Below are 27,413 nucleotides of genomic sequence, written 5' to 3' on the forward strand. Positions count from 1 at the left end.
CGTCGGGAAATGGTTCAGAGGGGCCATAGCAGTGCGCAGGCGGCTGGGAGGAGGGGGACAGGAACGATGGGGAGAGGGGCTGCCCTGTGCCCGAGCACCGGCTTTTCTTCCCTCTGCTTAATGGCGCTCGCGAGAGCCCGGAGGGGAGGAAGCGCCGGCGGCGTTTGTCACCGAAGGGGCAGGGATCCGTTGGCATTGGCTTGAGCCCTCGTGCCCTGGAGGACCCTCCTGCAGAAAGCCTGCTCTGCTTTAAAGCTTCCGAGCAGACGGGCTCGGGCTCAGCTGGCACCGTTTGGGTGGGTTTCGCTCGTCTGTTCGTTGGGTTTTATTTGTTGGAAGTGGTTTGAAAGCTCTCGGGTGAGGAGGTCCCCGTCCTGCCTCCCCCCCGTCGGCCAGTCCGGCCGCAGCCGGTGTTCCAAGCGGCTAAAAAATTAGATTTGTACCCAAAATCCTGCCGGCGGTGCGTCTCCGGCGGCTGATCGCTCGCCTGCCCTCAGACCGCGGGTGTAAGCAGCAGCGGGACGGTCCTGCCTTGGTGGGGTGGCCGTGGCCATGGCCATGACACTGGCCAGCCCCCGCGTGCCTCCCCCGGCCCCTGGTCCCCATCTCACCCCCGAGCCCGGCGCAGGCACAGGTGGAGCTTTTTAACCCAACAGCCTTTTCCTGATGCCACTTTTCTGGCCGCCTTTCTGCAGCGCCGCAGTACACGGCGTCAGAGCCTGGCCCGTAAAGGTAACGGGAGCAGCAAAGAGGCACTGTGCCCGGCACAGGCACGCCGGAGCCCGTCACCCTCCCTGCCGGCGACGTGCCCTGTGAAAGGGGAAAACCTCTTGGTTTTGTACTTTGATGCTACGCGAGGGAAACATCCCAGCCCCGCTGCCTCGCGCTCTCCTGCTTACCTTGGAAAAGTCTCTTTTCTGGTTCCCCTCCTGGCCGGCTCTAGCATCACAGGTTTGCTTTTCCAGAGATCTTTTCTTCCCGGCATTTTCTAGACGGCCAAATTATTTAGCACTGCCCAAAGCACAGGGCTCGGCAACAGCTCAGGTTCGGGTAGTTCTGTGTTTGGTCAAAGCAGGTCACATTCACGCTCCTGTTCGGGTCCCTTCGGGGCAAAGGGACATCACTTGAGTTTGCTGGGTGGGGGTGTCACTGCTCTCAGGATGGTCGCAGCAGGTACCCGTGTATTTGGCTCACATACTGCTTTTTTGTACGTGTCGTGGCATAGGAGACCAGGCAAGAGGGAAGGTGTTTTTTCTGTTTAACGTTAAAAGACAACCGGGAAAAACATTCCCCAGGATTTACAGCTTTACATCCCTTCCCTTGGCATTCCCAGTCTCAATTTCTACAGACCTTAATCCTCAACATGTAATTTATTACTGCCGCTTTTCTTTAAACAGTAATATTTTCTAGGTAATTTAGTGGTTGCATCCATACAGCCACTGTTGTGCATTTATCTCTCCTCGCTCATGGTGAGAAGCTGATGGATATAGATACAGGCAGTTGCATGACCTTTACAGTCTCACTTGGAGTCCAGGAACGCAGATTTAAGATTGTTTCAAGTAATTTTGATTTTATTACAAACCAAAACACTTCACATTCAATGGCACCTCAGGCACACAGGATAATTACTCTCGGGGGGGGGGGAATCCCAAACCTAAACACCTTAAATAGGTATCAGTATAGTTGTAGCTCAGTTTTCACACGAGATCCCAAACTTGAGAGCACCCACCATCCCACCTGCCCTGGCTGTTTGGTAACATACGTTATTTCAGCCTTAGGAATGGAAGCTGTTTGATAAAGAGTTTACTGTCTGGTGAACCATGCCAAGCTGCATCTGAAAAGAACCATCTTCATCATCCAGTTGTATTTTCAAGTACAAATGTTTTGTACTGAAGTCGTACAGTGGACCGGCTGATGTGACAGGGTGGTGTGTGTGCGCGTAGTAACTTGCTGCACCTTAGCATCGCTTTGCTGGTCAGCTGGGTACGTCGCCGCTCATGCGGTAAGCTGAGAAGAGTGGGCCCCGCGTACAGGAGGGCAGGGAGGGCTGAAGCGCGTGCTCTGGGCCGTCTGCCGTGCTCTTCGCTTGTTATCTTTTGTGAGGGAGAACATCAGGGTACTGAGCAGCTTTTTATTTATGTTCCGAAAGGCTGCTCTGGTTGTAACATCCAGCCTTTCCAACGAGCCGGAGCAACGAAGACTTAAACTGAGGGATTATATATAACTTGACAGTCACAAATCAAGTAGGGAGCAGATGAAGCTTACTGGTTTGTACAGTGCTCTCACACTGTGATATGTGCTAATATCACATAAAAGCAACAACTGTTGAGGAGCTTCCCTGCAACGTCCTTTCCCATCCTTTATCACAATTAAGTTAAAAAGGCTGGACCACTGCAAGTTCTATTTTTATACCCTCGGGCATGTGCTCTCTCCTTTGAAAGCTGACACTGTTTTAGGAAGGAGTACACGAAGGGAGGGGACTGCATTTCTATAACGCCGTACTCGCGCAAAGTCAAAGCGTGTCTCATTACGTGCTGCTCTCCTGTCCTTATTCTGTGTCACTGTCAGAATAACAGTACCATGATTCTCTTTTTAGTTACAAGAGGTGTTAGAAATGAATGCCCATTCACATTTAAGATTAGCTTATATGGCATATGATTCTTTCCAGCGGTACGCGGCAGCCTAATTCTGACAACAGCAGTGTTAAACAGCAGAGTCAAAAGGAAACCAGACAAAGAGATGTCAGTATTCATACAATTTAACAAAGCTCCCTACTTGTTTTTTTTTAAAAAAAAAAAGCCCCAAAAGATTTTAAACAAAAGGAAATGTCCTTCATTCAACACTGTTAAAATCTTTCAGTGCAGTCAAAGTGACTTCAAAGCTTCTCCACATCTGTCTGCTCCAGCCAAAGCGCTGATGTCTGTCCTCAGGCTTTCGTGATGTACCCTTCTCTGATAAGGAAGTCATAGATTTTCCTGGTTTTGTTCACATCGATCTTGATGAGTGCTCTAGCCTGCGCTAGTCTCAGGCCTCCTTGTTTGTTACACTCGTTCACTAAAGCAGCTTTATATTCTAAATAGGCTCCAGGGACCAACCTCACCATCTGACAGAGCTGGAAGACAAAAGGTGACGTTAATAAACACTAACACTTGTCATGCTCTTTCATTCTGTGAGCCCTGTTGGGGGAGTAACATTGTGAGTATTTTTCTGAAAACATTTTAAATGTGGGTTTTTTTTTTTTTGTATGGGGGAGGCATACAGTAATTGCATTATGAGCTGTTTCGATCCACAGGTAGGGAGGGGAGGAGCTTTCTGGCTGCTGTATTCAAAAACATTCCTGACTAAAAAATAAACTAGGAGGATGAAAGCAAGCTCTCAGCTCACAGGAGCATAACTATGAGTGTGTCCTGTGTGGGCGTTGTTCTTTACAAACCAAGGGAAGTACACATGCCAAAGAGACTTGCAACCAGCAATTCAGCATGCTGGACGAGAGCCAGGGAGGGCATCTGTCTATTAATCCCCTGCAGACTAAGTCTTTAATACCTTTCTACAAAAACAGCTACGCACACAACACCTGCCCCCTCCGGAAGTCTAGGACGGAAACCGTGCAGGGAGGGCATTGGCGTGCGTGGAAGTTTGTTTGGTAAAAGGAATTGCTTTCAAAAGCCCCGGCGCTCCGCTGTTAGGTTGCAATGCTCCTACTCAGCTTCCAAATACCAGCCGCCTTCTAGACGGTGCGCTGTATCGCTCCCAATGGAGATACTGGCGGCCGCTTCCTTTTAATAAGGAAATGCTTAATGATTGTTCCTCATTGATAGGAAATTGTGGAATTCGGAGGAACTCAGACTTTATGTCTCAGCTGACGAGGAAATCGGATTCCCCACATAAATTAATGTCCCAGTCACAATTATTTATATGCTGAATGGAGCCAGAAATGCCATGTTCCATGGCGAATCTGTGATCTGATTTTCAATGCCGCCATCCCCAGTGAAGGGGAAACAGCTTCCACACAGAGGGACAAGTCTGCAATACATCTGCGTTTCACATACGCTGAAATCTGCCTTGTGAACAATCTAAGGACAGATTAATTTCTATTGAAAAAACCCAAAGATCTTTCATTTCAATAGTTTTCCAGTGTTGCCTTTCACTGAATTAGAGGGCAGGCCTATACTGGGCTGCAGAAGAAACTGAGCCATGACTACACAGCAGGCCCCTTGCTGCGCTGTTTACCTCTCCTGGGGGTCTCCGCGTGGGCTGCAGTCCCACTTCTGTCTGCTCTGTTGAGCCTTCCTCGTGCCTCTGAGCGCTTCAGGCTGCGCAAGAGCACTCTATATGGACTGCAGACTGCAACCCCAGCCTGAGCTAACAACCCACGGCTTAAAGAAAGGCAGATTCCATTCTCTGCCACACACGCATACAAAAAGTTTGGTATATGTACTGTAAAGCAGAAATATGGAAAAAACATGAAAAGAACAATACACTGTTATTGCCTCCATGGTTCACGTTAGTGTTACACGGAAAAAACAACCATAACTGGCTGAGGTTTGGCTGTGAGGTATCTATAATCTAGAAAACGCTCCGCTATTCAGGTTCAGTGAACTGTCCAGTGAAGCCCTCGATTAAATCCTCTGCTATTTTTAAAACCAATGTTCATTAAGAAAAAATAACCCTTCTGCTCACCCCAGTCTCACAACGGAGGAAGAGAGGATGTCACGCTCTGGATGTTATAATAGCACATAACAGCACCTTGGTGTGCTCCGCCTTTCTTTGCTAAATAAGCTAATTTGCTGCAGCTATGTTGTATGTATAGTACAGTAACTGAAATTAAGAAGCCAACTGGAAAACCTGAATGATTTTTGTGAGCAGGAAAGAGTAGTCGGGGCATATAGCTGAGGTGATATTCACAGCACCTGAGGCAGATGGTGTGAGCACCCTGCACTGTGAAGATAAAAGTTTTATACAGATTATATTTTCACTCCTTTCCTCACCTCCTTCTCCTTCTCATTAAGTTTCTCTGTCCCTGGGAGACCTGTGAGGTTCAGTGGCGGGGCACTCCGTCTACCTGCGGAGACAAGAAAGGAAAACACTGAAGAACTCTGAGCAGTCTGGCGGTGGCTGTTCTTTAGGTGTGTTATCACAGAGGCAATTATATCTGCATTATGTTAACCCAGTATGATCCAAGCATTTATAGACAGGGTTATTTAGTGCAAAAACTGCACTGGTTTGATAAAAGGTATGATTCAGCAACCAACATAGCTAAGCACTGTGAATACTTGCATGCTGTTAACCCTGGCTCATGGGCTTTTAGGAGGAACTGAAGGACAATCGCTTTCTGTCAAATTGGCGCTGACCGTGGCTAAGCTGGGCTGCACCTCCTGCCTAAACCGACTCTTCCAGCCGGGGTCAGGGAGGCCAGTGCTGTGTGAAGGGTGTGCCTGGGTGTGCACAGCGTGCAGGACTAACCCCCGGCAGGTGTGAAACCACTGCTGTGCAAGGATGCTGAGATTATTTATTGGTGTGACCAGCAGCCAATTTCTCTGGCACTATTGATAACTTCATGAAGCAGAGCTTTCTTTAAACGCCTTTAAATGCGATGCAGATATTGTAAAGCAACTGCAATTCTGGATTTATTTTTGTCTACTAAGACAAACAGTACTGAAAGAAATATCACAAGGTAGTCTGATAGTTCTCATTTTCACTATTGTTTATAACTTCGCTGACCTTTAACTGGTGCGCCTTCAACTTTCATGAGGCTGTCTACTTGCAGGTTTGTGTTCTTTTTTTTCCAAAGTTTTGTTTTTTTTTTTTTAACTTCTAGAGCTCCGAACAAAGCTAGGGTTATTTTTTTACATTTTTAGAAAGTCTGTTGCCACTGTGCTGTGGGTTGCATAGTTAGCACTGTTAGAGATAGGTCTCTCTATCCCAGGACGGACCTCCCAAATTTGGCAAAAAGTGATGAGATCTTGGGAAATCCACAGCTCTGTTTCCCAAAGACTGTGCTTGCTGCTGCTCCAGACCATGCCCTGTCTGTGTCCTACCTCTGGGGCTGGGGATTCTCGCTGTCTCTTTCTCCTGTGCATCTGTAGGAGACAGATGGGAGCCTGGCTGGGTGATGGGAGCCTGGCTGGGTGAGGGGAGCCATCAGAGAGAGAACTAAGGGACTGGAAAGAAACTGGAGTAGTGAGTCTCTGGTAGGTGTAGAGGAAGTTATTTCCAAGCACTGCTCCCTCTTTCTTCAGTCTGGAATGAGTGTGCTAAGATCAGACATGACAGAATTTGGTTTCACTCTTTCATAAACCTAGGAAATAACACACACACACAACCTACATTAAGGAAAACATATTAAGGCTGCAAAGTCAGGATCTCAAAATCTAGAAGTAAAGTTAAGCAACATTAATTTGCCCCCTTGTATATTCAGTATGATGCAGCCTTTAATTACATAGCCACGTGGCAGTTTTTCCACAGTATCCTTGCCTTACTCAGTATGCAGGATGTTTGCTTAATTAGCAACTATATGGTATTTTGTTTGGGTTTTGTTCAACATGTGATACAGGTTGTAAACACTGCATGCTGTCCGAGTTCCACAGGCAAAACAATTCATGTTCTCTTGGGCTCTTCTCCCTCATTGGCCACGGAATACTTGTCAAAAATTAATTTAATTCTTCATACTAACTGAGGGGATACTGTCCCCATTTCATGGACTCTGGATGCTCAGCCCGAGATACACAATGCTATCTTCTCTCCAAAATACCAGATCTTAGCTATCACCAGACACGTTTAAAAAATAGTGCGTATTGACTTCTGCAATGATTAATTGCTTGGTATTCTGACCCAAATTTCCAGGGCTCCTGGCAGAAATGAGGAAGAACATATAGACTCAGTGGCCACCTCTGAGAAGTTTGGTCCAAGTGGTTTATTAGCATCCGCATAAAAACTGGATGTAGGGACAGAGCTAGAAGCCCGTTTTCGCTGGCAACATTTAACAGCCTTATAGGAAAACTTTATCCTGGCCTCATTCATTCCATTCCACCCTGTGACCTCAGCAAATGAGGGTGGGATTTTATAGAAGTCAGGGCCTTGACTGGCCCCTGAATCTGTCCTTACTGGGGACTGAAAGAAGTAGGAATCCTTTTGGTGGAAAAATTGTAATCTGTGATTATAGAATTAAAGAATATAAAAGCCTATTCATAGAAAAGGAAAATTGAAGTTGCACAGGGAACCCGTATCATTTCGTTCTGTCACTCTGGAGTGCTTGATGCTGCAACCACTGCCTGCTCTGCAGGCAAATGTTTTTTGGTGCTCTGCCCTTCCAAATCTGCTTTCTGTCAGGTTCATATTGCTATGCTATGTGCTGTATAGCTTCATTAAAAAACTGGATTAGCTTTATCTTTTAAAGATAAAGTTTTGTTCCCATGTGAAAATTCTTTTCTTTCCTGCCTTGTTAATGTAGCTTTAGGATGGGTTTTCCATCTGTAGCCAGAAAAATCTAGAAATTCAGCAGAAAACCGTACAGGATTTGCATGTGGAATGAGCTGCAGATTGAGGTAATGTTGACTTGAGCAGTGCTTAACCATGAGGCTTGAGGACTGAGGCTTTTGCACCAAAGCAAGAGAGTCACTCTCCAGCTGTCTGTCAGAACAGTATTACTGATGCACAGTTGGCTTTTCATCACAGACCATCATCTATCAGTTACCTGAGTTTGAAGGAACTGGTACTGTGGGACTCAGGCCGGAATCACTGAAAAGAAAGGAAATTTTCAAATTGCCTTCATGTTTTTTTAAGAATAACTGCATGTATTGGTCCTGCTAAACTAAAAGTAGTTTAGTCCTGAAACTACTTTTTCCCCAACTTCTAATAACTGTACAAGTCAACTTGCATAACCCAGGCCCTCATCTGAAGTCAACAGCATTTCTAAACACTTAGCACTCCCAGACTGAAGACCATGTCTGTGAAACCTGTTAAAAAAAAAAAAAAAAAGGCGGGGTGGGGAACACAATAAAAAATTCAGTGGAGACTGACTGGGGCGATTCCAAATCATCTTCTCAGACCATGTAGCATGCAGGATGCGCTGCCTTTGCATTGCAGCTTGCTCCTTAAACCAAAGTGCTTGTGCAGGGTGACTACACATTAATAATGCTGCTACATCTAAAATCATCTGAAATATTTCAAGTTTCATCTGTACCCTCATTAATATCCATAAAGACCTTACTTCCCTCGATGACTTTATTAACAGCAGTTAAGTTCCTGAAATATAAAATACAGAAAACTGAGATTTTGAACCCTTACTAGTCACCTTGTTGCCTGCACTTCAACAAGCACTATTGCTGGTATCCACAGCTTCTTGCCCTTCTGAATTTTGCAGACTGTTCGTACTATAATAAATCGGGAACGCATTTTTTGTTATCAGAGCAAAAAAAAGTGTTTGATGCCCCTCTCTGACTAAAGCGTAGGTATGTAAAATGCACAGTCTTACTGTAACCGTACATATCGGCTTGTCGACTGAGCCACTGCTGGCAGGCACTGCTGTCCTGGATGTACTGCAGGACTTCAGAGAGCATAGTGCGCTTTAGGCGTTCCTCATCTCTTGTCTTCTTCAGGTGATCGTATGTTCTGGCACCTATGGTGAACAGATACCACATTCTCACCAGCTGCCTTGGTCAAAATTTTAAGACTGTTTTCTACTTTAGGAAGTAAGTGAAAAACCGTCCTCTAGCTCTGGACCAGACTCTGCTATTCTCCCTCATGACAACTACTTGGCATGGGAAGGTATTAGATTCCACCCTGCACCCCTCCCCCCATTAACTTCAGGCCAAAAACAAACAAAAGGGGCTTCCATGATCCAATTCCAGGATAAAACAGGCCATTTCATTTATGTAGAGGTCTTAGGACTCTCTCCAGATATCACACTTGTTGATAGCCAGTGAAAGTGTCTCGAGACAAAGCACTGGAGACCCCTTGTGCCATGACTTTTTTTTTTTTTTTGTCCTGAATCTTTTGCGAAGTGGTGACTAAAGCGGAGCTCTGCTAGACAGCAAGTTCTCCAAGCTGATGGCTCAAACTAGCTTTAAAAAAGCACAGCTGGGCTAAAGCATTATTGCTAAAGCCCTGTTCAGTTAAAGACCTAGACTAATACATCTCAAAAATAAGTGTCTTTTTATTCAACACATCCTAAATGTTGTAAAATCATCCTTCCACACCTTGATGAATGGGAATGGGCTGAATAATGCATGAGGTACTTACTACAGAAATTGGTGATTCCTGCACCTGTAGTCGCTTTATTTCCCTGCGCAGCTCAAATTCCACTTTTTACCCCAAGAGTAAGCAGAAGGGAAATCCAAAAAACAAATGTGGGTCAGTGGGGGTGGCAGTGAACTGCGGTGTACTTGGAACATTGCTATTTCTTATTTGTCTACATGGTTTGGCTATAAAGTATACAGAACCACAGACAGGGTTAACCTCTCTGCACAAGTCTCTATCAGATCTCAAACTCACTGTGTCCTAACACTCCTTGATCACAGATTTAAATTGGTTTCTAGTGTTTGTGTGCTAAGAAAAGTTATTTATCTTCATGCTTTGACAGTTCCTTTGCCATACCCTGGACAAGACAAATAACAATAATGTAGGATTTCTGCAAGGCATTTCAACAGGTTTGAAAAACTACTCCATTCAGGCTCCTTATAGCATCTAATATTGTCTTTGAACTATGATTTTCATAACTGGACCTTCCAAAATTTTTCCTTGCAGACAACTCTCTGCAGTCAGTAAGATTAAATAATCATGTTTCTTTTGCTCAGAGATATTTACTGCCTATAGCTTTTATCAGCTGGCTTCCAGGCATTGCTGAGATTTACAGTCTCGAATTTGTTTACTCATACTACTCAGGAAATCTGTATAACGCGTGTACTTGACTATCAGGTTAACTTGAGGACTTTGTTGTCACTACAACAGCAAAACTGGGTTCCAGGACTAGCACTCACATGTGGGATTCATGATTTTGCAGGATCATACTTTTGGTATTTCACACAGGGTGTCCTGAAAATATAGTTGCAACTGTTTAAATGCTTTGTTCCTTCTAATGAGCAACAATTTTCCCAGTTTAACTCACAGAATTAAGCAGGATGTAATGACTCGCACTGGAATTTGACTAAATGCATGCTATGATTATGCATAAAGACTCGAGATGATTCAGTGGTGGAACAATGCCTCTCCCTTTAAGGTAAGGGACATAATGACAGCTGTACTACGTAATTATGTACACATATAATAGTTTAACATGTATCTTTCAAAGAATTCACAATTTGCTGCTAGCTCCTGATCTCTCAGTACAGACATAAATTCTAGAGATTTTGTTCTTTCAGTGATACAGACTCCCAGTAAATGAATAGTGGTCTTTTGATAAGAAAATACTACTGCTAACACATGACCAGAATGTTCAGTCAGCTGAGAAATCAAACAAAGAACTCAGACAGAGTTTAGTGGAAAAAAACCACTTGCTGCTCATTTAATGTATCAAACCACAAACGTACTTGTTTTTCTGAGGTAGTTAAATGGGGGAAGAGGAGAAAAACAACCTCCTGCCCTCCAGGAGTATCATATATTTAGGAAAGATTGTAGGTGATGCAATGCCTCATTATGCCTATTGAACATCATATATGCTAAAATCCTCAAAATACTTACATGCATGGCTTTCAATGAACTTATCATGCTCTACCGGTCCAAGAATTCGTGCAAATCGTCGCATTGTTTCATAAAGGTCTTGAACCTCCTTTGGATATCGCCTTTCCAAAACTAGAAGGGGAAAAAAGTGACACACGGTATCACTCCAACTGTGAGACGAAAATAAATTCAGTTGACCCTGAAGTGCCTACCAGCCAAGATCCAGATTTGGAACACTTTTTGGCTGTTTTGGTGTCACAACTACAAGCTGCTGAGGAGTAAAAAGCAACATAATTATACAGCCCTTGAAATTCTAAAAGCATAAAGGATGACATTTAAATGTTGTTTGATCATTTCTTAGACTAGTGAGATGCACTTAAAAGGCTTAGATTTCACCTTCACCCCTCTCCCCATTGAGTGGAGCTCAGAATGCTTCTGAAGAGCAATTCTGAGGCAATAACTAAAACACTGAGCCGTGAGTAGTTAGAGCCAGCCGGCTGGAAACAGTTGGGGCAGGAAATCTGCTGGGATTCACACCATCTGAATATGGTCCAGTATGAATAAACCACACTGGTGCACTGGAAACAGTGAACATACAAAGTTTTCCTTCCCGAATAGAGGCCATTTCAAGGTTAAGCAGTTACACCTGATACTCACTCTGAAATTTTCTGAGGTTGATTAGGCCATGATCTCTTATAATTCTGTAATTGAGAACAAAATGGTGTTAATAAAAGGCATTGACTCATGTATTACCTCATAAATGCAAAGGCTTCAGAAGAAAATTTGATCTAGACCATCAGAGGGGTCTAAAACTAAACACGTATGAAATTTCCATAACCCTGGTGCTGGCTAGCTCAGAAATATGATGTCGTGATGCAGCACGGCTAAATTTTGGTAAATTTTGGATAGCACTGTGCATTAGTCCAACTCTGACAGCACTAAGCACGAAAGGAGCTAAAATCGCCTTAAATGTTTGAAATTGCTTCTTTAGGCACAGATTTCACATCTACAGTGTCTTATAACTTGTCCTTCCAAAATTGGAGGTAAAGGAATGTCTCACGAAGCACGATTTCCAGCTTCAGAGAGAGACAAACGTCCTTCTGCTAGAGCAAGGATGAGAGATGGACTGTAAACTGTGCCACTGGGAGCAGGATGAAGGAATTTTTCCATGACAGCTTAGATTTTAAAAAGAGGAAAATGATTTAGGTAACTCACAAGTTTGAAATGCTCCTAACAGGATCAAGGGAAGTGAGCAGAGTAGAAAGGCAGGTAGGGCATTTACAAGTGCATGACAAATACATTTGTCACAGTTTTCAGCAAATGTCACGTGGTCATTGCTATGTGGCGATTTGATAAACACACGACTTTTGCAAATGATAAGAGATACTACAAAGTTGGGCTCGTCAAGGTCAGGTTGGAATTTGCTCTATAAAATCCATTACATTTTCTTTAGTATGTATAAAAGAATATTCCTGTCCCATGTAGAGAAGCCTTTCTGAGAATGACATCAGCATTTTTATGTCATTTTCCAGATTTTTGTCCCATCCTGCTGTAGAAACTTTACAAAAACTGACACCAATTTGAGTTATGCAACTGAGTCTTATGACACTTTCTTTCAATACAACATGATTTATCATCATGGAAATTATACCACATAAATATTTTTTATTTATAAATTATAAAGAACCAGGTCAATACATATCAAGTCTTACCTGTCATTCAGCAGAACTATGCTGTGTTATGAGGAGAAGGAATGGAGGAGTCTTACTCCAAATTTATAATTCTTCCAGCAGTGAGTAATACAGCCAGATATAATTTTAGATATTGAACAAATTCTTTGAAAGTTATAATAAAATTAAATTTAATGAATAGAATGAGTCATTCTAAAAAGTTGTCAAATGAACTGAATAAATTATTCAAACTCACACCAGCAATATAGTTATCTTCATTACACATTGTGGAAAACTAACTTATGGACCACTAAGAATTAAAAATAATGATACAAACATTTCTATGGAGAAAGTGGGGGTCTAGCAATTAGTCACAGACTGGCAGGTTTTTTTTTTTCCCTAAAGTAGAAAATTAATTATGTGCAGTCCATCAGCATTACACAGGGAACAAAAAGAACAGAGATTTGCCGTTTTTTTCTGGTTCCTAGCCCTGGATCTGTGACTGGTTTCCCAGGTAGTATTTCAGCTTCTCATGCTGAAAAGTGGCTATGTGATCTCCTAAGGTGTGCTAGAAGCTTAGTTATCTATGGGTAACTGGATTTGGGATAGTAACGTGAAGAGCCCTGCGTACATGACTTTCATGCACTAAGAAGGACTGGAAAATAGGTTTTCCACAATTAATGACTTGTTTTGAGAGTTTAAAGGAGAGATGATATGTAGAGGTCCTTTGTCAACTGTGTGTGCAAATAAGTATCAGGGTCTCTTAATCTGTGTTTTCTGGGCTGGTACCATTGCTAAAGCCATGTGCCTGATCTTAACCTGCGTACAGGAGAACCACGCACCCAGGATGAAGCCTGTCATGCAGATCTCATAGCAGAAGGTCTCTATGCATGGGAATTGTCTGGTAGGATGCTGTAGGAAATCAGTTATGTTTAGTATTAGGACAACACTGGGGACCAAAACATGGTAATGAAGTAAAGGAACAAAAACAGTTATTGCTTGAAAACTCACTTTTTTCTTCTCTGTCTTTCCTTTAACCTGGAGTGATAGATATCTACAACTGCAATCTTCAGAGCTGCAAAATAATAATAAAAAAAATTTACAGAATATATGTAATCACTGTATTAGGCTAATTTTCAAGCCTTTATGTTCATGGTAAGCTGAAATGGTCACTCTTTGCTGTTTTAAAAGTCTTGTGGCAATTTTACACGGGCATTAACTCACTAGAGGCTAACCTTCTGCAGACTTTCATGCTACCTGTAGAAGCTTTCTTTTGCTTACTCCTTCCAAGTACATTACTGCCTGTAAATATGAACCTGGGTAGATATCGAGAACTCTTTTCCTTCTTGGACTGTTTTACTATTAGCACTTATTTGTTCCTTCATATATGCAATTGTTAAGTATTCCTTCTCCTGAAAAGCAAATTTATCAGATTTAAGGATCTAAGGTATCATCTTTGGACAAAGGCTTCTTTGCACAGAACAAGGAACTCCAAAAGATAGACACAGTTCTGAACTGTGAAGATTCAAAGTAGCCTTTGCTACAGTTCTTAAAAACATCTACAAGATTTTAGCCTGTTAACTACTAAACTTATCTAATCTGCCAGACGAACAAAGAGAACAGTTCACAACAATGTGAAGCAGCACAGGAAAAAGCCATGCTCATTAGAAATCATATCCTTTTCAAAATCAAATCTGTCTGCAGTCTGGCTGATCCACTCGGAGATCCTTCAGCTTTTTTTTCCTGTAACCATTAGGTTAATAAACTTTTTTGGTAAATTCCTGAAAGAAAAGATAAGGACACACCTACCCCCTTCCCTTCCCTCATTTTGTTAAATAATGTAAAAATTCTAGGTCATTAAATAAGCATAGAGTTGGCTTATTTCTTGGTCATCTTTTTTTCCTTTACGTTAATCACTTCAATATGCTTTCAGAAGGAAGAGACTTAAGACTTGTCAGTGGGTTTACAGCCTGTAGAGACAACACGCAGCTCTTTGAAACTAAGCAAGAGCACGTCTCCTTTGAGCTGACTGTGCTGTGTGAGCAGGGGTGGCCCAAGTGTGACAGAACCCAGAATCCACTCCTCTCTCTGTAGTTACGAGGAAAGAGCAAAACTGATACTGGCAGTTTATTGATTGTACTTGCCAATAAATAATTAATAATGTAATTAAGGAAGAAGTGTGGTTATGTGTCTATTTTAAAATATGTATTTATATGCAAATAGCAGGAAGCCCCCAGCCTCTAGGCAATTCATCTGGGCAGTTCTCCGGGTAATAAAATTTCCTATAAACAGGGACAGCTGAAGCCCAAGGGCTGTGCGTATCAGCTCAGCAGCCAACAGTTTTGACTTACACTTGCTGATCCTCTATGAGCAAAAAAATCTTCAATTTATACAAAACTGATTAAATGTTAACTTAGAAGCAAAAGATTATGTATGAAGATAGGAGGGATGGTACAATACTCTTTCGTCTTTTTGCAAATTTCTTGCAAAACCAGAGTGTTCAGGAATCATCATGTGTTTTCATAAGGAGGTATTTAAGTTTCCTAATTTAAGAACAAGCACAGGTAGCAAATTCTCCTTCTTGCTTAAATGTGGGGACAGGAAATTGGGACATGCAGCAAGTTAAACATGAATGAAATATATTACTAAGTGTTGGAATCGGTGCCAATTTATGGAAAATATTTTTATATTTTTAAGCCCTCTGCAAGCTAAGCTAACATGTTATTTTCTGGGGTTTGTGTGGGCAGAACTTAATAAGTACATGCAGAAATTGCATTGGAGAACCTCTATAAATATCACAAGTAATTATGCACCTATAACCGCTGCATTTTGATGTTTTCACCTGAGTGCACAACATTCTGAAAGAAATTATGATGAACTGGGGAGGGGAAGGAACATTCATGAGAACAAATGGAGAAAAAAAAGTGGAGCTTCTGCTTACAGAAAAATTAGTATTTGCTGCCACATGCACTTTTGGAGGGGCTTTTGTTTTTAATAGACATATTCACACAGGAGCAGCTGATTACAAAATCTGGAATGCATGAATAACTCAGACTACTATACTGTTACATGCTGCATTGAAATGAGAAAAGAGATGCTGTATGAATGAAAATGATTTGCCTGTGCTTTTCCCCATGGATTATACTAGGGAGGCAGTTTTTTGTACTGGTAGCTTAAGATAATCCAAGCGGACACTGTGTTCAAAGTGTCCACTTTCAGAAATGATAAGGTTCTTTGAGATGGTCAGAGGAGCTTTGAAGGATCCAGTGATAAGCAGAAATTCAAGGCTCCTTTCTTCATTCCAAAAAATGAAAATATTTTGGTTTCTCAAGAGTGTGTCCAAAACAGTTTGCTTTTCATTCCTCTTCAGCCTCATTTGGTCTGCAAAACTTTTCTGAACACTAATGAGTGAGACCTTTGTTTCATGGTAGCTAACCTCTGTTTGGCATGCAAGGCCCAAATAATGGGAAGAATGCAAACTAATCAAAGTAAACAGGCTGCGTATCCAGTGGGTGCCTTGGCTGGTACAAACTTAATGGCTACAATCCAAATTCACCCTCTCTAGAGGAAAGCAGGACCCCAGGCAAAGAGAGTATCTGCCTTCAGAGCATGTCAGGAACTTCCACAAAAGAATAAACATATTTAGAAGGACATTGGCTGCCTTGTATCTTATAAAATGAAACCTCGCTACTGTACAGCCGGAGTTGCAGTCTATTTCCACTCACTTCTAAACTTGCAGTTTCAGCAATTGCTTGCCAGTGCTAGAAGTAAAAATCACTTACATGAGAAGAAAAGGGGAGAAAAAGCTGGGAAAAAGATATATTACTAAGGTTATAATTCAGTCTGATGAAAACTTGTAATTCATGAAATATTGAAGCACTCCGGAATGAATTAGATTTGTAACTAGTTGTTTCTTTTGATCTGTCCATTATGGTTTTTTTTAACTGCAATATATATTTGCATGCACTTCTTATATTGCAAGTGCTGAATAAAAATTAACAGTTCAATAAATTGAAATATGAGAGATTTAATACAATTTCCACCATCTCACTAATATCAAGAAGAGACTGAACAACGCCTGTGACCTCCTGTGTGGTGGGAGGAGCTGGTGAATCAGCAGGTTCCTCCATACAAGGCTGCCTGGGAGTCTTTCCACCTTGTATTAAATTGCATTCTTCTTTCTTGTGGAAATACTGAGAACTATTTAGAGTGACACAGGAAGATGTAACAGGGAAAATGCAATGGTATCATGAAAGGTCAAGTAGATTAGCTCTAGAACTTTTTATAAAGTAATTTTTACAAAATTTTAAGAAAAGCAGAGCAGTGTGGAGGAAAGCGAAGAAGGGGGAATTCCGTTCCAATGAAAGCATCAAACATTCCTGTGTTACATGCAACCCAGACATTGCCACACTGATCTGTAACTTGTGAAACAAAAGAGAGACCATAGAAATTATTCTGGTTGGTGTGCTCTTAGGGTCTAGCTTGAGTAACTTTCAGAAAATGGCATACAAAAGCAGTTTTAAAAAATTAATCTTAAACCTGGTGAGGTTTAAGGCATGGCAGGAAAACAAACAGGATTTTTTCCCAAACCTGATACTTAATCTATGCTGCAAGACCCCATTTGGGCTTCTCTGGGCTATAAAAAGTGTTAAAACCCTGTTCTACATCTTTAGCTTTTATAAAAAAAGTTTGCTATTTGGCCAGAAAAATTTGAGCAGGTGTGGAAGACAGCCACAGGGCTGCTTTTCAAGGACACTTCTGTAAGATCTAGTTTAAGAAGTTTGCCAGTGGGCAGGGCTGGGGAGAGAGGCACGTTAGAGCCGCTGCCTGGAAGTAGCAGGACAGATCGGGAGAACGGGGGCCTCCAGGGCTGCCTCACAACCTTCTCTGCCTGTAACTAGAAAGTACAAAGGTTTCTTAAATCTTCCAAATGCCTGTCCCTGCCTTCAGATCCAAATGTTGAGCCATTTTCTACAGTATGAAATCCTACAATTAGGTTGCAAAATATTCTCAAGCAATCAAGCAAAGTCAGCATCTGAGATCTTTAAAACTGCAGGACAGGGAGGATGTGGCTCCTTCCTTTTTAATATTAACTTAGAGAAGGGAAAGGTCTAATTCCGAAGTTTTTTTAGAAAATAATTCTTACTCTGCCCAAGATGCCTCATGTAAAAGAAAAACTGCTGGCTAGACCCTGGGACTTCATTTTTTAAAGGCATTCCCTCTCACGTGGGCAGATCTAGGACAGATGTGGGAAGGAAGCTGCCAAAGTCCCTGAGCTAAGAGATCGAAAATGTAGTTAGTCACGCTCCACAACCTCTGCCAAACAGTTTTCACAGGGCAAATGCCTGACATCCTATACTAAATACTGAAGACAACTGAAGAATGGACTAGAGAACATCCAATGAAATTATCAGGCAAAAGATTTGACAGACAGAAGGAAGTATTTTTTCACACAACACATAATTAAATTGTAGAACTCCTAACTCAATTGTGGAACTCACTGCCACAGGATGTTATGGGTGCAAAAGCACAAGTATATACAGTTCTAACAGTAGTTAGCTAAGTTCATGAGGACAGGTCCTGTGGTCAAAATGGTCTGAACACAACCTGTGGCTCAAGAAGTCTCTAAACTTACCACTGCAGGAAATGTGGAAGATATGCCAGGAAGAGTATCTGCCTATACTTAGCTTTTCTTACGTTCTTCTCCTGTGCATCTGCTATGGGGTACTAACAGGACGCTGAGCTAGACAGACCAAAGGGTCTGGCCCTGTACAGCTTTATGATATTCTGAAGAGATGAGGAAAGCTGATTTTTGCATTCAGATTGACAACTGAACTTAAACAAGAGATATCTTAAATGGCTGAACTGGGCAGTGGAAGACGTTGTGAGGGGTATGGAAGACAGTGCTGGTATAAAACAGCTTGAATGAATATTAAGCTATCAATTAATGAACAGAATTAGGATATTATTTTGCTTTTTCAGTTTACCAGGACTCAGTAGAGGACATGGAAGCATGAAAATACATCTTTTAATAGTAATAAAAAGAAACAGTAGAGAGATAGCATGACGAATCCGTGACATATCCACAAGCCAGTCCCCTTTCAATAAATGTTAAAAGGGAAGAGAGACTGACATGTGACTCTCTCAACCTTTTTTGAGGCAAGGGAGTTTGCATTCCTTAAAACTCTGTGTACAATGGTAAGTTTCAAACTGATTTTTTAAGTTTGGAAAGACTGTCTGTATGTAACAGGATTTGTCTGTCTCCGAGGCATGCTAAGGCTTTAGCTTAGAACTGCATGATATAGATGGGAGAGCTCTGAAGCATAAATACAGTACTTTTAAACACCGTATGTACTTATAAATGTGGGGAGAAGTACGATCTTTTCTTCTCTATAGATTAAAACTTCATTTTAATAACTCCTGTTATTTGGTATTATTAAGGCAGCAACACCCACAGAAACTCAGTAGCAGTAATTGGACTCATACAACAACCACCCTCTTGACAATAAAAAAGTTGTCACATACAGCTAATGCTACTGTAAGTCAGTGTGCATGTTTAATGCATGACAAACCACACAACTTCAAGAGCAGAAGTTTCACTATGTTGCAACTACACACCTCCTTGCTGCCTGTATCAGTATCTATCCCGATATCAGATTTCCTAAACTAACAAAGGTTAGAATAAGTGGCAGATCTAAGAAACTAGATACAGTAGGGAAAAGAGTATTAGCAACAGAGAAGAAAGTGCTGCTCTTTCTGAATCAGAATAAAAGTTGTGCCTTACTATGATGCTCAAAAACACTATGTAGATGGAAAGAATTATCTTTCAGCCAGGGAGGGGAAGTAATACCAAGGCACTGATGTTTCTCTTTTTTAATAGGCCTGTAGGCCTGTTTATTCAAACACTGATGTACTGCTACCTGTTTCCAGACAAACTGCTATCTCAGATAATTTCCTTCTACTTAGCTAAACTTTCTCTAAAGCTTATACTAGATAAACCACCATTTGTGTCTTTTGTAAAGAGATGCCTACTATTGGTGGAGACTATTCGATTTCAGTCATGTTCTACTTTACAACTGGCGACATTTCAGTAGTGAGTGAAATGCATTATTCTATATATAAGTACCGTTTGTACGTCAGTTGATTAAGAGCTTTTAAAAGAGATTTGAAAGTGAGCAGCACCATAGAAATGCCAGTGTTTAATCCCAGCGCACAGAAGTGAGATCATTAAAAATGTATGCTCGCTTTTTAAAAAGTGTATAGAGAAAAAGAGACCCAATGAAATGCTGTGTAGGCACTCTGAAACGTTGTTTTCAGACAATGTACAGAAATATGGGACTTACCATGCAAAATGTCTGAATCATCTTCTACAAAATCAATATCTCTCAAATCCCATTCAGCATAGTTGTCAAACTCCTGTTCAGAGGTGATTAACAAATTGTCACTAACTAGCACTAAAAAATCGCTATCAGTATAGGCAGAAGTACTGAAACCAGAGATAGTTACTCATACACAGTTGTACAAGGTTCTGTCCTCGAGCACCATACATCACAGGGGAGCTTTAACTAGGGAATGTATAATATGCACCCCCATGGCTGGAATTGGAACAGGATGCTGCGATAGGATAATGAGAATTAATCAGGTAATCTCCATGACTTCCACGCTGTGGTGGAAATTCTGCTCAAGTCTACAAGAACAACAAGCCCCTATATGGCTGAATTCATTACTTCATGTACAGGATCTTGTTTTGCAACAGGAATTGGGGCCCTGGGCCCACAGCTAAAAACACTGAAAACAATGCAGGTCTTTCAAGTGATTTTGGATCAGGCTCATACGTGCTTCTCTACGGCAAATGAAATAGAAGCATGCTGAAGCTGACCCCTTTTGCCAAGCATCGAATTCACATCATCTAGTCCGCTTACATAAAAGCCATTCATTACTGGACATCTGGTGGTAGCAGCATGCCTTACAGCCCCTGCACACAAAGGCAGGGACCCCAGGCTTCGCAGGCCTGCAGCGCCACCTCTGTAATTAAATCCTGGCTTAATCACTGTCCTGTCCTCTCTTCTGATGCTTTTTATATGAAGAGTAAAGACCTACAGGCAGGGGCAAACAAGTGTGCGTTTGCTGATCTTGCATTCAGCAGCAAATTTAAAATAATGGGAGAAGAGAGAGCCTTACCTCAACAAAGTCAGCCCTCGCCGGCATGTACCCAGCCATATCCCTGGAGAGCAAGGAATCAAAAGTAGGCCGTGGGGGATCATCAGCAGCTGAAAAAATAAAGGTTTGTAGTTGTTGTGTAGGGCTTGGGGTCTTTTTTTAACGATGTGTAAATAGGTGTTTCTTTTGCAGGAAAAGTGGGAATAATGAGTTGAAGAAAAACATCTTTATTGGGCTTTTATTCAGCTTTACATTCAGAAAAAGACCCAAGTTCATCCACAGCAAAATGCAGTAATCCGAGATCTTCATAGTACTCTCAAAAGTCAAACACAGAAATTCAAGGTAATAAACAGGTTATAAAACGTAAACTCTACATTTCAGAGCTCAGCGTGCCCCCGCTAAACCTCTGCAGATCACTCGGTCTCAGCGTGCAAGTTCTTTTAGTTAATAGCAACAGGGGTGTTAAATCTGCCATCTTCTGGGTGCCATTTACAGAGAGCTGCAATTAAAGCTGTGCAGCGCCGAATTGTTACAGCGCTTCCCAGCTGAGGAGCTCAGTGTTTTACAGACAATAATGGACCAAGGCTCACAACAGACTTGTGAAGGAGCTAAGCATTTTAAGTCCCATGCTACAGATAAAGCAAGCTCAGGCACAGAGAATTTGTTCTGGCCCAGGTCACATAAAAAAATCAATGATAGCCAGGGACAGAACCAAAATTGTCTAGTTCCTACTGCTTTAGCTCTAACCACTTTATCATGAAATTTAAACCTCCAGATGCCAAGCAATCTTTTTACCCCGCCGTTCTGGGGAGCTTTATAGTGGAACAGCTGCTAGACTGGGGGAACTCTAAAGACATTAAATGTAAGGAAAACTGAAAATTTGTTAAATTGCAGAAATTTAACATACATACTCTTCTTAGAAGGCAGTTTGAGAGAGGTATGAAATCAGCATAGTTTAAAGGGAATGATTTTATGACAAATCACATCAGCACTTAGGCCCGGTACACACTGGATAATCAGACGAAACGTTTTAAAGGTAGAAGTCCTTTCTCTGTTAACACTGCTACGCAGGCTCTGGACAAGAAAAGTAACCACCCCAGCATCAGGGCGAGAACGCACACTGGTATTTACCATGAAGGACACGCTGTTATATCGTGCCACATGTGCAGTAGCTTTGAGGTAGCGTGTCCCTAAAATGAATATGCACATCCAGGCTTTTGCCGTGGTGATTTCTGTGAGTGCCCATTTCCACTGGCTATGCCAGAACTTCTGCTTTCGAGAACCTGATTTTTGTCTCAGGCCGCTCTGCTCCCTCCCTTTTCTCACTGAACTGGCAGTCTTGTTTATTTGATACACCAATGACTCAACACAGTGTGAGGAAAACCCTGCTACTAACATTATTCAAGTTAGCCATCAGAACAAGCTCTCTTTTTGGGAATGAAAACGAACTGCATGTGCGGTGCATGCCTTTCTCCAAAGGCTGCTCGTTCCAGTTTTGGAGGAGCGGAGACCTTGCGGGCAAGCTCTCTGCGTGTGCTAGCAGGCAGAGGATACTCACGGTGGAAAGGAATGGCTGTTTCGTTGTGCTGTGCCTCCTCCGCCTGCTTCAGGTTCAGTAACGTAGATGCAAACAAGGGATTGTTGATAAAGTGTTTCATATAATGTTTCTCACACTCCTCCTTGGATTTTGTACACATCTGGTTGGCTACGTCCTGCCTGAAGTGGGGAGAGGGGGAGGCTTAATGTGAAGAACACAGAAATGTTGAGGGTTTTTTTCTTTCTCCAGCGAGAGAAGATAATTTTGGACAAGAGACTGAGTGCATTGTGTGCAGAGAACTTATCTGTGGTGATGTCTGAATTCACATTTTGCATACTAACACTGAGCCAATGCTTACATGTTTTATACAGTGCTAGGGAGCACTTTTATGGTGGTCATGAGTAAGGCAATTCACTGTCTTTACATGAGAAACTCCCTGGCTGATGGAATGTACCAAATCTTTCATATGCTTGAAATTTATTATTGTTATTTGAGAGCTTTTATACATTTTACTAACTCCAGGTAATAGTAAATTCTAAGTCTGGAATTGCATTCTGCTTCTCAGGTTTCTCTCGCAATTTTAACTGGATAGTGGTTTCCCCTTTCATGTTAAACAGGATTTTTTTAAACACCAATGGTTGTACAAAACACATTCTAGAAATCTTTGTCAAACTTTCTTGGAAAAGTGGTTGACTAGAAACATGAAGTATTTTGCCTTAATAAAGTGTCTGTGTAAGTTGAGGACTTTAAAAAAAAATCCACCAGCAGCAACCATTTTCATTTCTCTTAAACTAAAAACTGGATGCAAGGGATTCCAGGAAGAAAAGTCAGTTTTCCCTTTATTTGGTAAAGGCTAAAAAAAAGCCAAGTGCTCAAGGAAAAAGTTAAGATTACTTGTATTGCTAAGTAGGGCAAAGTGTACTAGACAGCATACTTGCAGAGCATAACTGCAACCAGTTTTCAGTCTTAATTAAGACAGCAGTGTACACATAAGAACTCTCAGTTCGGTTTCAGTGAAATCTGGAGTTCCTATACTTTTAATAAAGCTATTTTTTCATGAAGGAGAAGAGAGGTAACTCATGACTACAGACCTCCTTTATTTACAAATGCATAAAAATCCTGTAGCAACTACAGAAATTAACTTAACAGAACGTAACGTAAAAATACTAAATATTTCCAGTGCTCTATCCTAAATACGACATTACCTAGCTAGTCAAATGTAAGCAGACTGAAACCACACAAGAGAAGAAATTCTGTAGTTGGTTTTTACATAGGAGTAAACTGAGGCACAGAAAATCTTGTGCAATAGTTGAACTCCTGCAAAACCTAGTGAATTTAATGTGAACTGAGGGAACTTTGTACTGCACTGGAGGTGCCCTGCATCTCACAAGAAGCCTTTAACAATTTCCTTGTATATCTAACAGATCTCAAAAATCAGTCTGCTACCCCTGTCTTCCACTTTGGCTGGAAAATTAGTGTCTCACCCAAAATAAGTCACTGAACATTCAATGTGCACATAATCTATTCAACAGTAAGATCCAGTGAAATGAAAGGAAAAACTACCCATCATTCACTGAAGTTGGCTGAACCCCTAAATTCTCACCAGTTTCCAAATCCACAGTCCATCACAGCTTCTAGGAGAGCCATTTCCTCTTGAGCTGTCCAGTTAGGATCCAAGACAGGGAAATCGGAAGTCTAGAGAAGAAAAAAAGCAAATCAAACTGCTGTGATCCTCTGTTATAATCCACCACATGAGAAGTAAAGACATTCTAAACTACAGGACAACATAGTATATAATACTGGTAGTTTTAAACTTTTACTGTGTCCCATGAAACCTGATCAAATAACTGTTGAATTATTTAGGCCATTGGGTCATCAACTGCAGTAAAAACTAGTTTGTCACTACAGATCTCTGAACATACTATTACATATTGTATCTACCAGCTGTAATTCAACAATGTTATGCTATGAAACACAATAAAAATTCCTGAAGACTTTCAAAAGTTATTAATTTTGGGGAAGAAAAAACAAGAAGAGAGAAACAGAAGTTGATTCACATGGTTAAAGAATTGGAAGTCCAGTGAGATGTACTAGGCACAATAAAAAAATGCAGCTTTAAGTATCTCCACTATTCCATTATGTTCCAGGTGGATATTTTTCTCTGCTCTCAAGGAAGACTTTTCCATTTTTTAATAGTTCTAAACTTCTGCATCAAAGAATTGTATCACTTTACTTTTCAATGTAATATTAGTAAGCAAGAGTCTAACTCCTGGGAAGTTATGAAAGCTTAAGACTGAGTAGGTGTTATCTAAAAGGAATATTTACCATTATCTCATAAGTATGATCACTTTGATGTTTCTTGTATTCAAATCCTCGTGTGAAACACTGTAGAACAAAAGATTAGCATTATGTTAGTCTCTTACTTCTGCCCTGAAAACATTTTAACTTGTCCCCTCTTTCCTTTTATTCTCTGACCACTGGGTATCCAAAACTGGGCACCCGATATGCTGAAAAAGATATTAAATTTTTCTGATTTTAGAAAAAATATTAAATGGTAGAAAAATCTTTGTTAAAACTGTGTTAAATCTGTCTTTGTATCTTACTTGTCTTTGGCGCCAAGACTAACACCTGTGAATCAAAATACTTTTCTGTTAAGTATTTACCGCAAAGTTAGGCAGGTGAAAGCAGCTTGGTTGTATGTTTTAAAGTTCATCATTCCAAGAAGAGAACATGGAGCATTTCTTAAGTGTTGAAAACACAGTTTCCCTTTAATCTTGGTTTTCTGTTTAAAAAGCACCGACATGGTTTGCAGCTATTTTCAACAGTTAAATTTATGGGTTTTTTTAAGTACAGGTAAATGAACAAAAATATATCCAATATACAAAATATGGTTTTGTGCATTTTGTACATATCTGAGCACAAGGCTAAGCTCCTTTTTCAGTTTTAGAGGTTATTGCCATTTTTTCATCATAAATAATGCAAGCTTATTGATTTAATAAAACTAGCAGTACATTCTGTCGTTATCAGATCACACACATAATTTTAAAAGAACTGTATCTGGTCACAAACAATTATTGTCAATATTGCAAACTTTCCCCACATTTTCTTTTCCATTGGGAGGAAAAAAACAACGTGTGGTGACAGGGAAAGGGTGTTTCTAGATGGCTTTTCTTTTCCATGCCATAAAAACCCGACAGAAATGATACCCCCCTAGACATGCAGCGGCATGCTCTGTTACACAGGCTGACTGCATGTCTTTAGGTGGCTTTGGCTGCCTTCACAAAGATCTCCTCCAGCTGCTCATGCCTCAATTCTTCAGCCTCCAACATTTTCTTTGTCATTTCCCTGTCCCTGAGCAAATAAGTGTGTTGATACAAGTTTACAGAGACCGGTTATTAATGTGTTTATGGAACAGCTTGGCACTGGACAGGCCTTTGATGACTTTCTCAAAGAAATTAATGCCTTTGCTTTTATCCTTGCACTCACCTGCAAACACAGGAGGAAGGGAGGAGGCCCACACTCAGCACACTTAACGTAGGGCTCTGTGAGGTACGAAGAGCAACCTCGGCATGGAGGCTTATCAAAAGGATCATCTGTGAAGCCAAAAGTAAATCTCATGCAAAACAAACAAGGCACTGGTTTCGCAATCACCTAAATTCACTTGTGCCCAGTAATTTTAAGAGAAATCAAATGTATATAACCTCTTTCCTACTGCACCTTCTCCAAATAACCGTTAAAAGTTCCTTGTTCAGCTAGAGTTGCACGAGAGATGTTGGCACTGCATCCCTACTAGCCTGATACACCGAGGGCTAAACCCAAGCTTGTGCAACGGACTCAAAGGAAAATCTTCTCTGTGGCAGCCTGCTGGTACAGCTCAGCAGGGATGCCAGGAGCTGCGCTAGCTGCCTGATTTGATCCTGTGCCTATGCTCGTGTTCTGCACCAAAGACCAGACTCAAGGCCTTATTTGTGGAGAACACTGCACGGACAGCTGCAGTCTCCCACCCATGTACCTCAAGTCAGGCTTGTAAAGCATATTGCTGTGGTTGCAGTAACCTGTCCAGACCTCAGACTCTGCTCAGATTGCTGAACACGGAACGAAACAGTGCTCTGCAAATTTTTCTTATTTTGTTCATTGCAAAGTAGTCAAAAGAAGTAGACTGTCAAGTTATAAGCCACATTTTTCCCAAGTAAATGGATTTGAACTAGCCCAACTATAAAAAGTAGGTAGAAAAAAAGACCCAAATTCCCACTGAATCATTCATGTACTTGTGCTCCTGAGGATTTGATCAAAGAAGTGACCCTGCGGACCAAACATTGCTAGGTTTCTGTCTCTCTCCCCCAGACGGCTCCTAATGTCTTTGAACAATGGCAAACACTTTCCAGATGTCATCTGATGGTACTTACTACTGAAGGAGGCCAAGCGCTCCATTCCTCTCCCTTGGTGGTGTTCTCACTCCTCTGAGTAAAACCCGTCTTGCCTAAAAGCCCGCAGTGTAAGCCTTGCCCCAACCAGTATGTCCAAAAAGGGTATCGTGTCACACAGCCCTCACAGATGAGATCCTCCCAGAGTGTCCTGAACAGAAAAGCAAAAGGCCTGTTAACAGTCTTCGTAGCAGGCACCATTTGGCATGTCTGAGCGTCTGTTTTCTGCGTATGAGAAGAAACCAAATGCAGAGCGATGGGATACAGCGTAAGAAGAGATGTGAAGTGATGGGGATATAGTCCAATCCTGAACCACGGCTTTCAGTGGGAATGTATGTGCTGAGCAGAGAGTTATGAACAGGTGTTGTGCAAGAAAGTGTTTTGCACCTCCAAGAAGCACCGGTAAGAGAACGAACAGGTTAAAGGTGGCATGGACACAACAGTGCAAAAATCTACCATGCTGATGTCAATACATTTTCAGTGCTGACTGTGTGGCAGCTCCTATGAACAGGCCTGATTCACCAGCACCTGTACAGTGAGGTTCTAGACTGCTGTCCCCCATCAGGGAATCGCCTTCCACTGTGGGATCTCTAACATGTCTCACTTTTACAAGGTATTTTTGCTGGGAACAGCTTGGGCTTCTCACTTATTGAAATTCATGTTTCTCTTTCTAGACTTTTCTTCTCCATGCACCACATGAGGAGGCATGGTGCTGTGTCCAGCGACACCGTTGAAGCCGTGCAGCCCCTCCACGCAGATGACTGCTGCTTCCAACCCAGCAACACATCCCTGCACCTCTGCTTGGATGCTGAGACAACCAAGAGCACCTCCAGGCTGGACTTTTTACCCCGTGGCTGTAAGTGTCACCACACAGCCAACTCTGGGCACTCGCTTCACACTGTGAACTCCAAACCACAGTAACCCCATCTACAGGGCTGCTTGAACCTGTGCACCACTAACCCGCCG

The 27,413-nt window shown here is 41.7% G+C and overlaps 1 protein-coding gene across 1 annotated transcript; it reads right to left on the reverse strand.

Moving 5' to 3' along the window:
• Positions 1-2,616: 2,616 nt before the first annotated feature.
• Positions 2,617-26,550, reverse strand: TADA2A (transcriptional adaptor 2A). The gene is given in 16 exon segments (XM_010287442.1): positions 2,617-3,112; positions 4,989-5,062; positions 7,694-7,737; positions 8,485-8,617; positions 9,241-9,264; positions 9,267-9,302; positions 10,678-10,788; positions 11,314-11,357; positions 13,338-13,401; positions 19,670-19,742; positions 20,508-20,596; positions 22,045-22,202; positions 23,627-23,718; positions 24,349-24,408; positions 25,510-25,616; positions 26,430-26,550. Coding segments are annotated over 16 exon segments (1,320 nt in total). The 5' UTR covers positions 26,455-26,550; the 3' UTR covers positions 2,617-2,926.
• Between the last annotated feature and the right edge of the window lie 863 nt (positions 26,551-27,413).

This window comes from Phaethon lepturus, unplaced genomic scaffold (assembly GCF_000687285.1).
Source record: "Phaethon lepturus isolate BGI_N335 unplaced genomic scaffold, ASM68728v1 scaffold36365, whole genome shotgun sequence".
NCBI lineage: Eukaryota > Metazoa > Chordata > Aves > Phaethontiformes > Phaethontidae > Phaethon > Phaethon lepturus.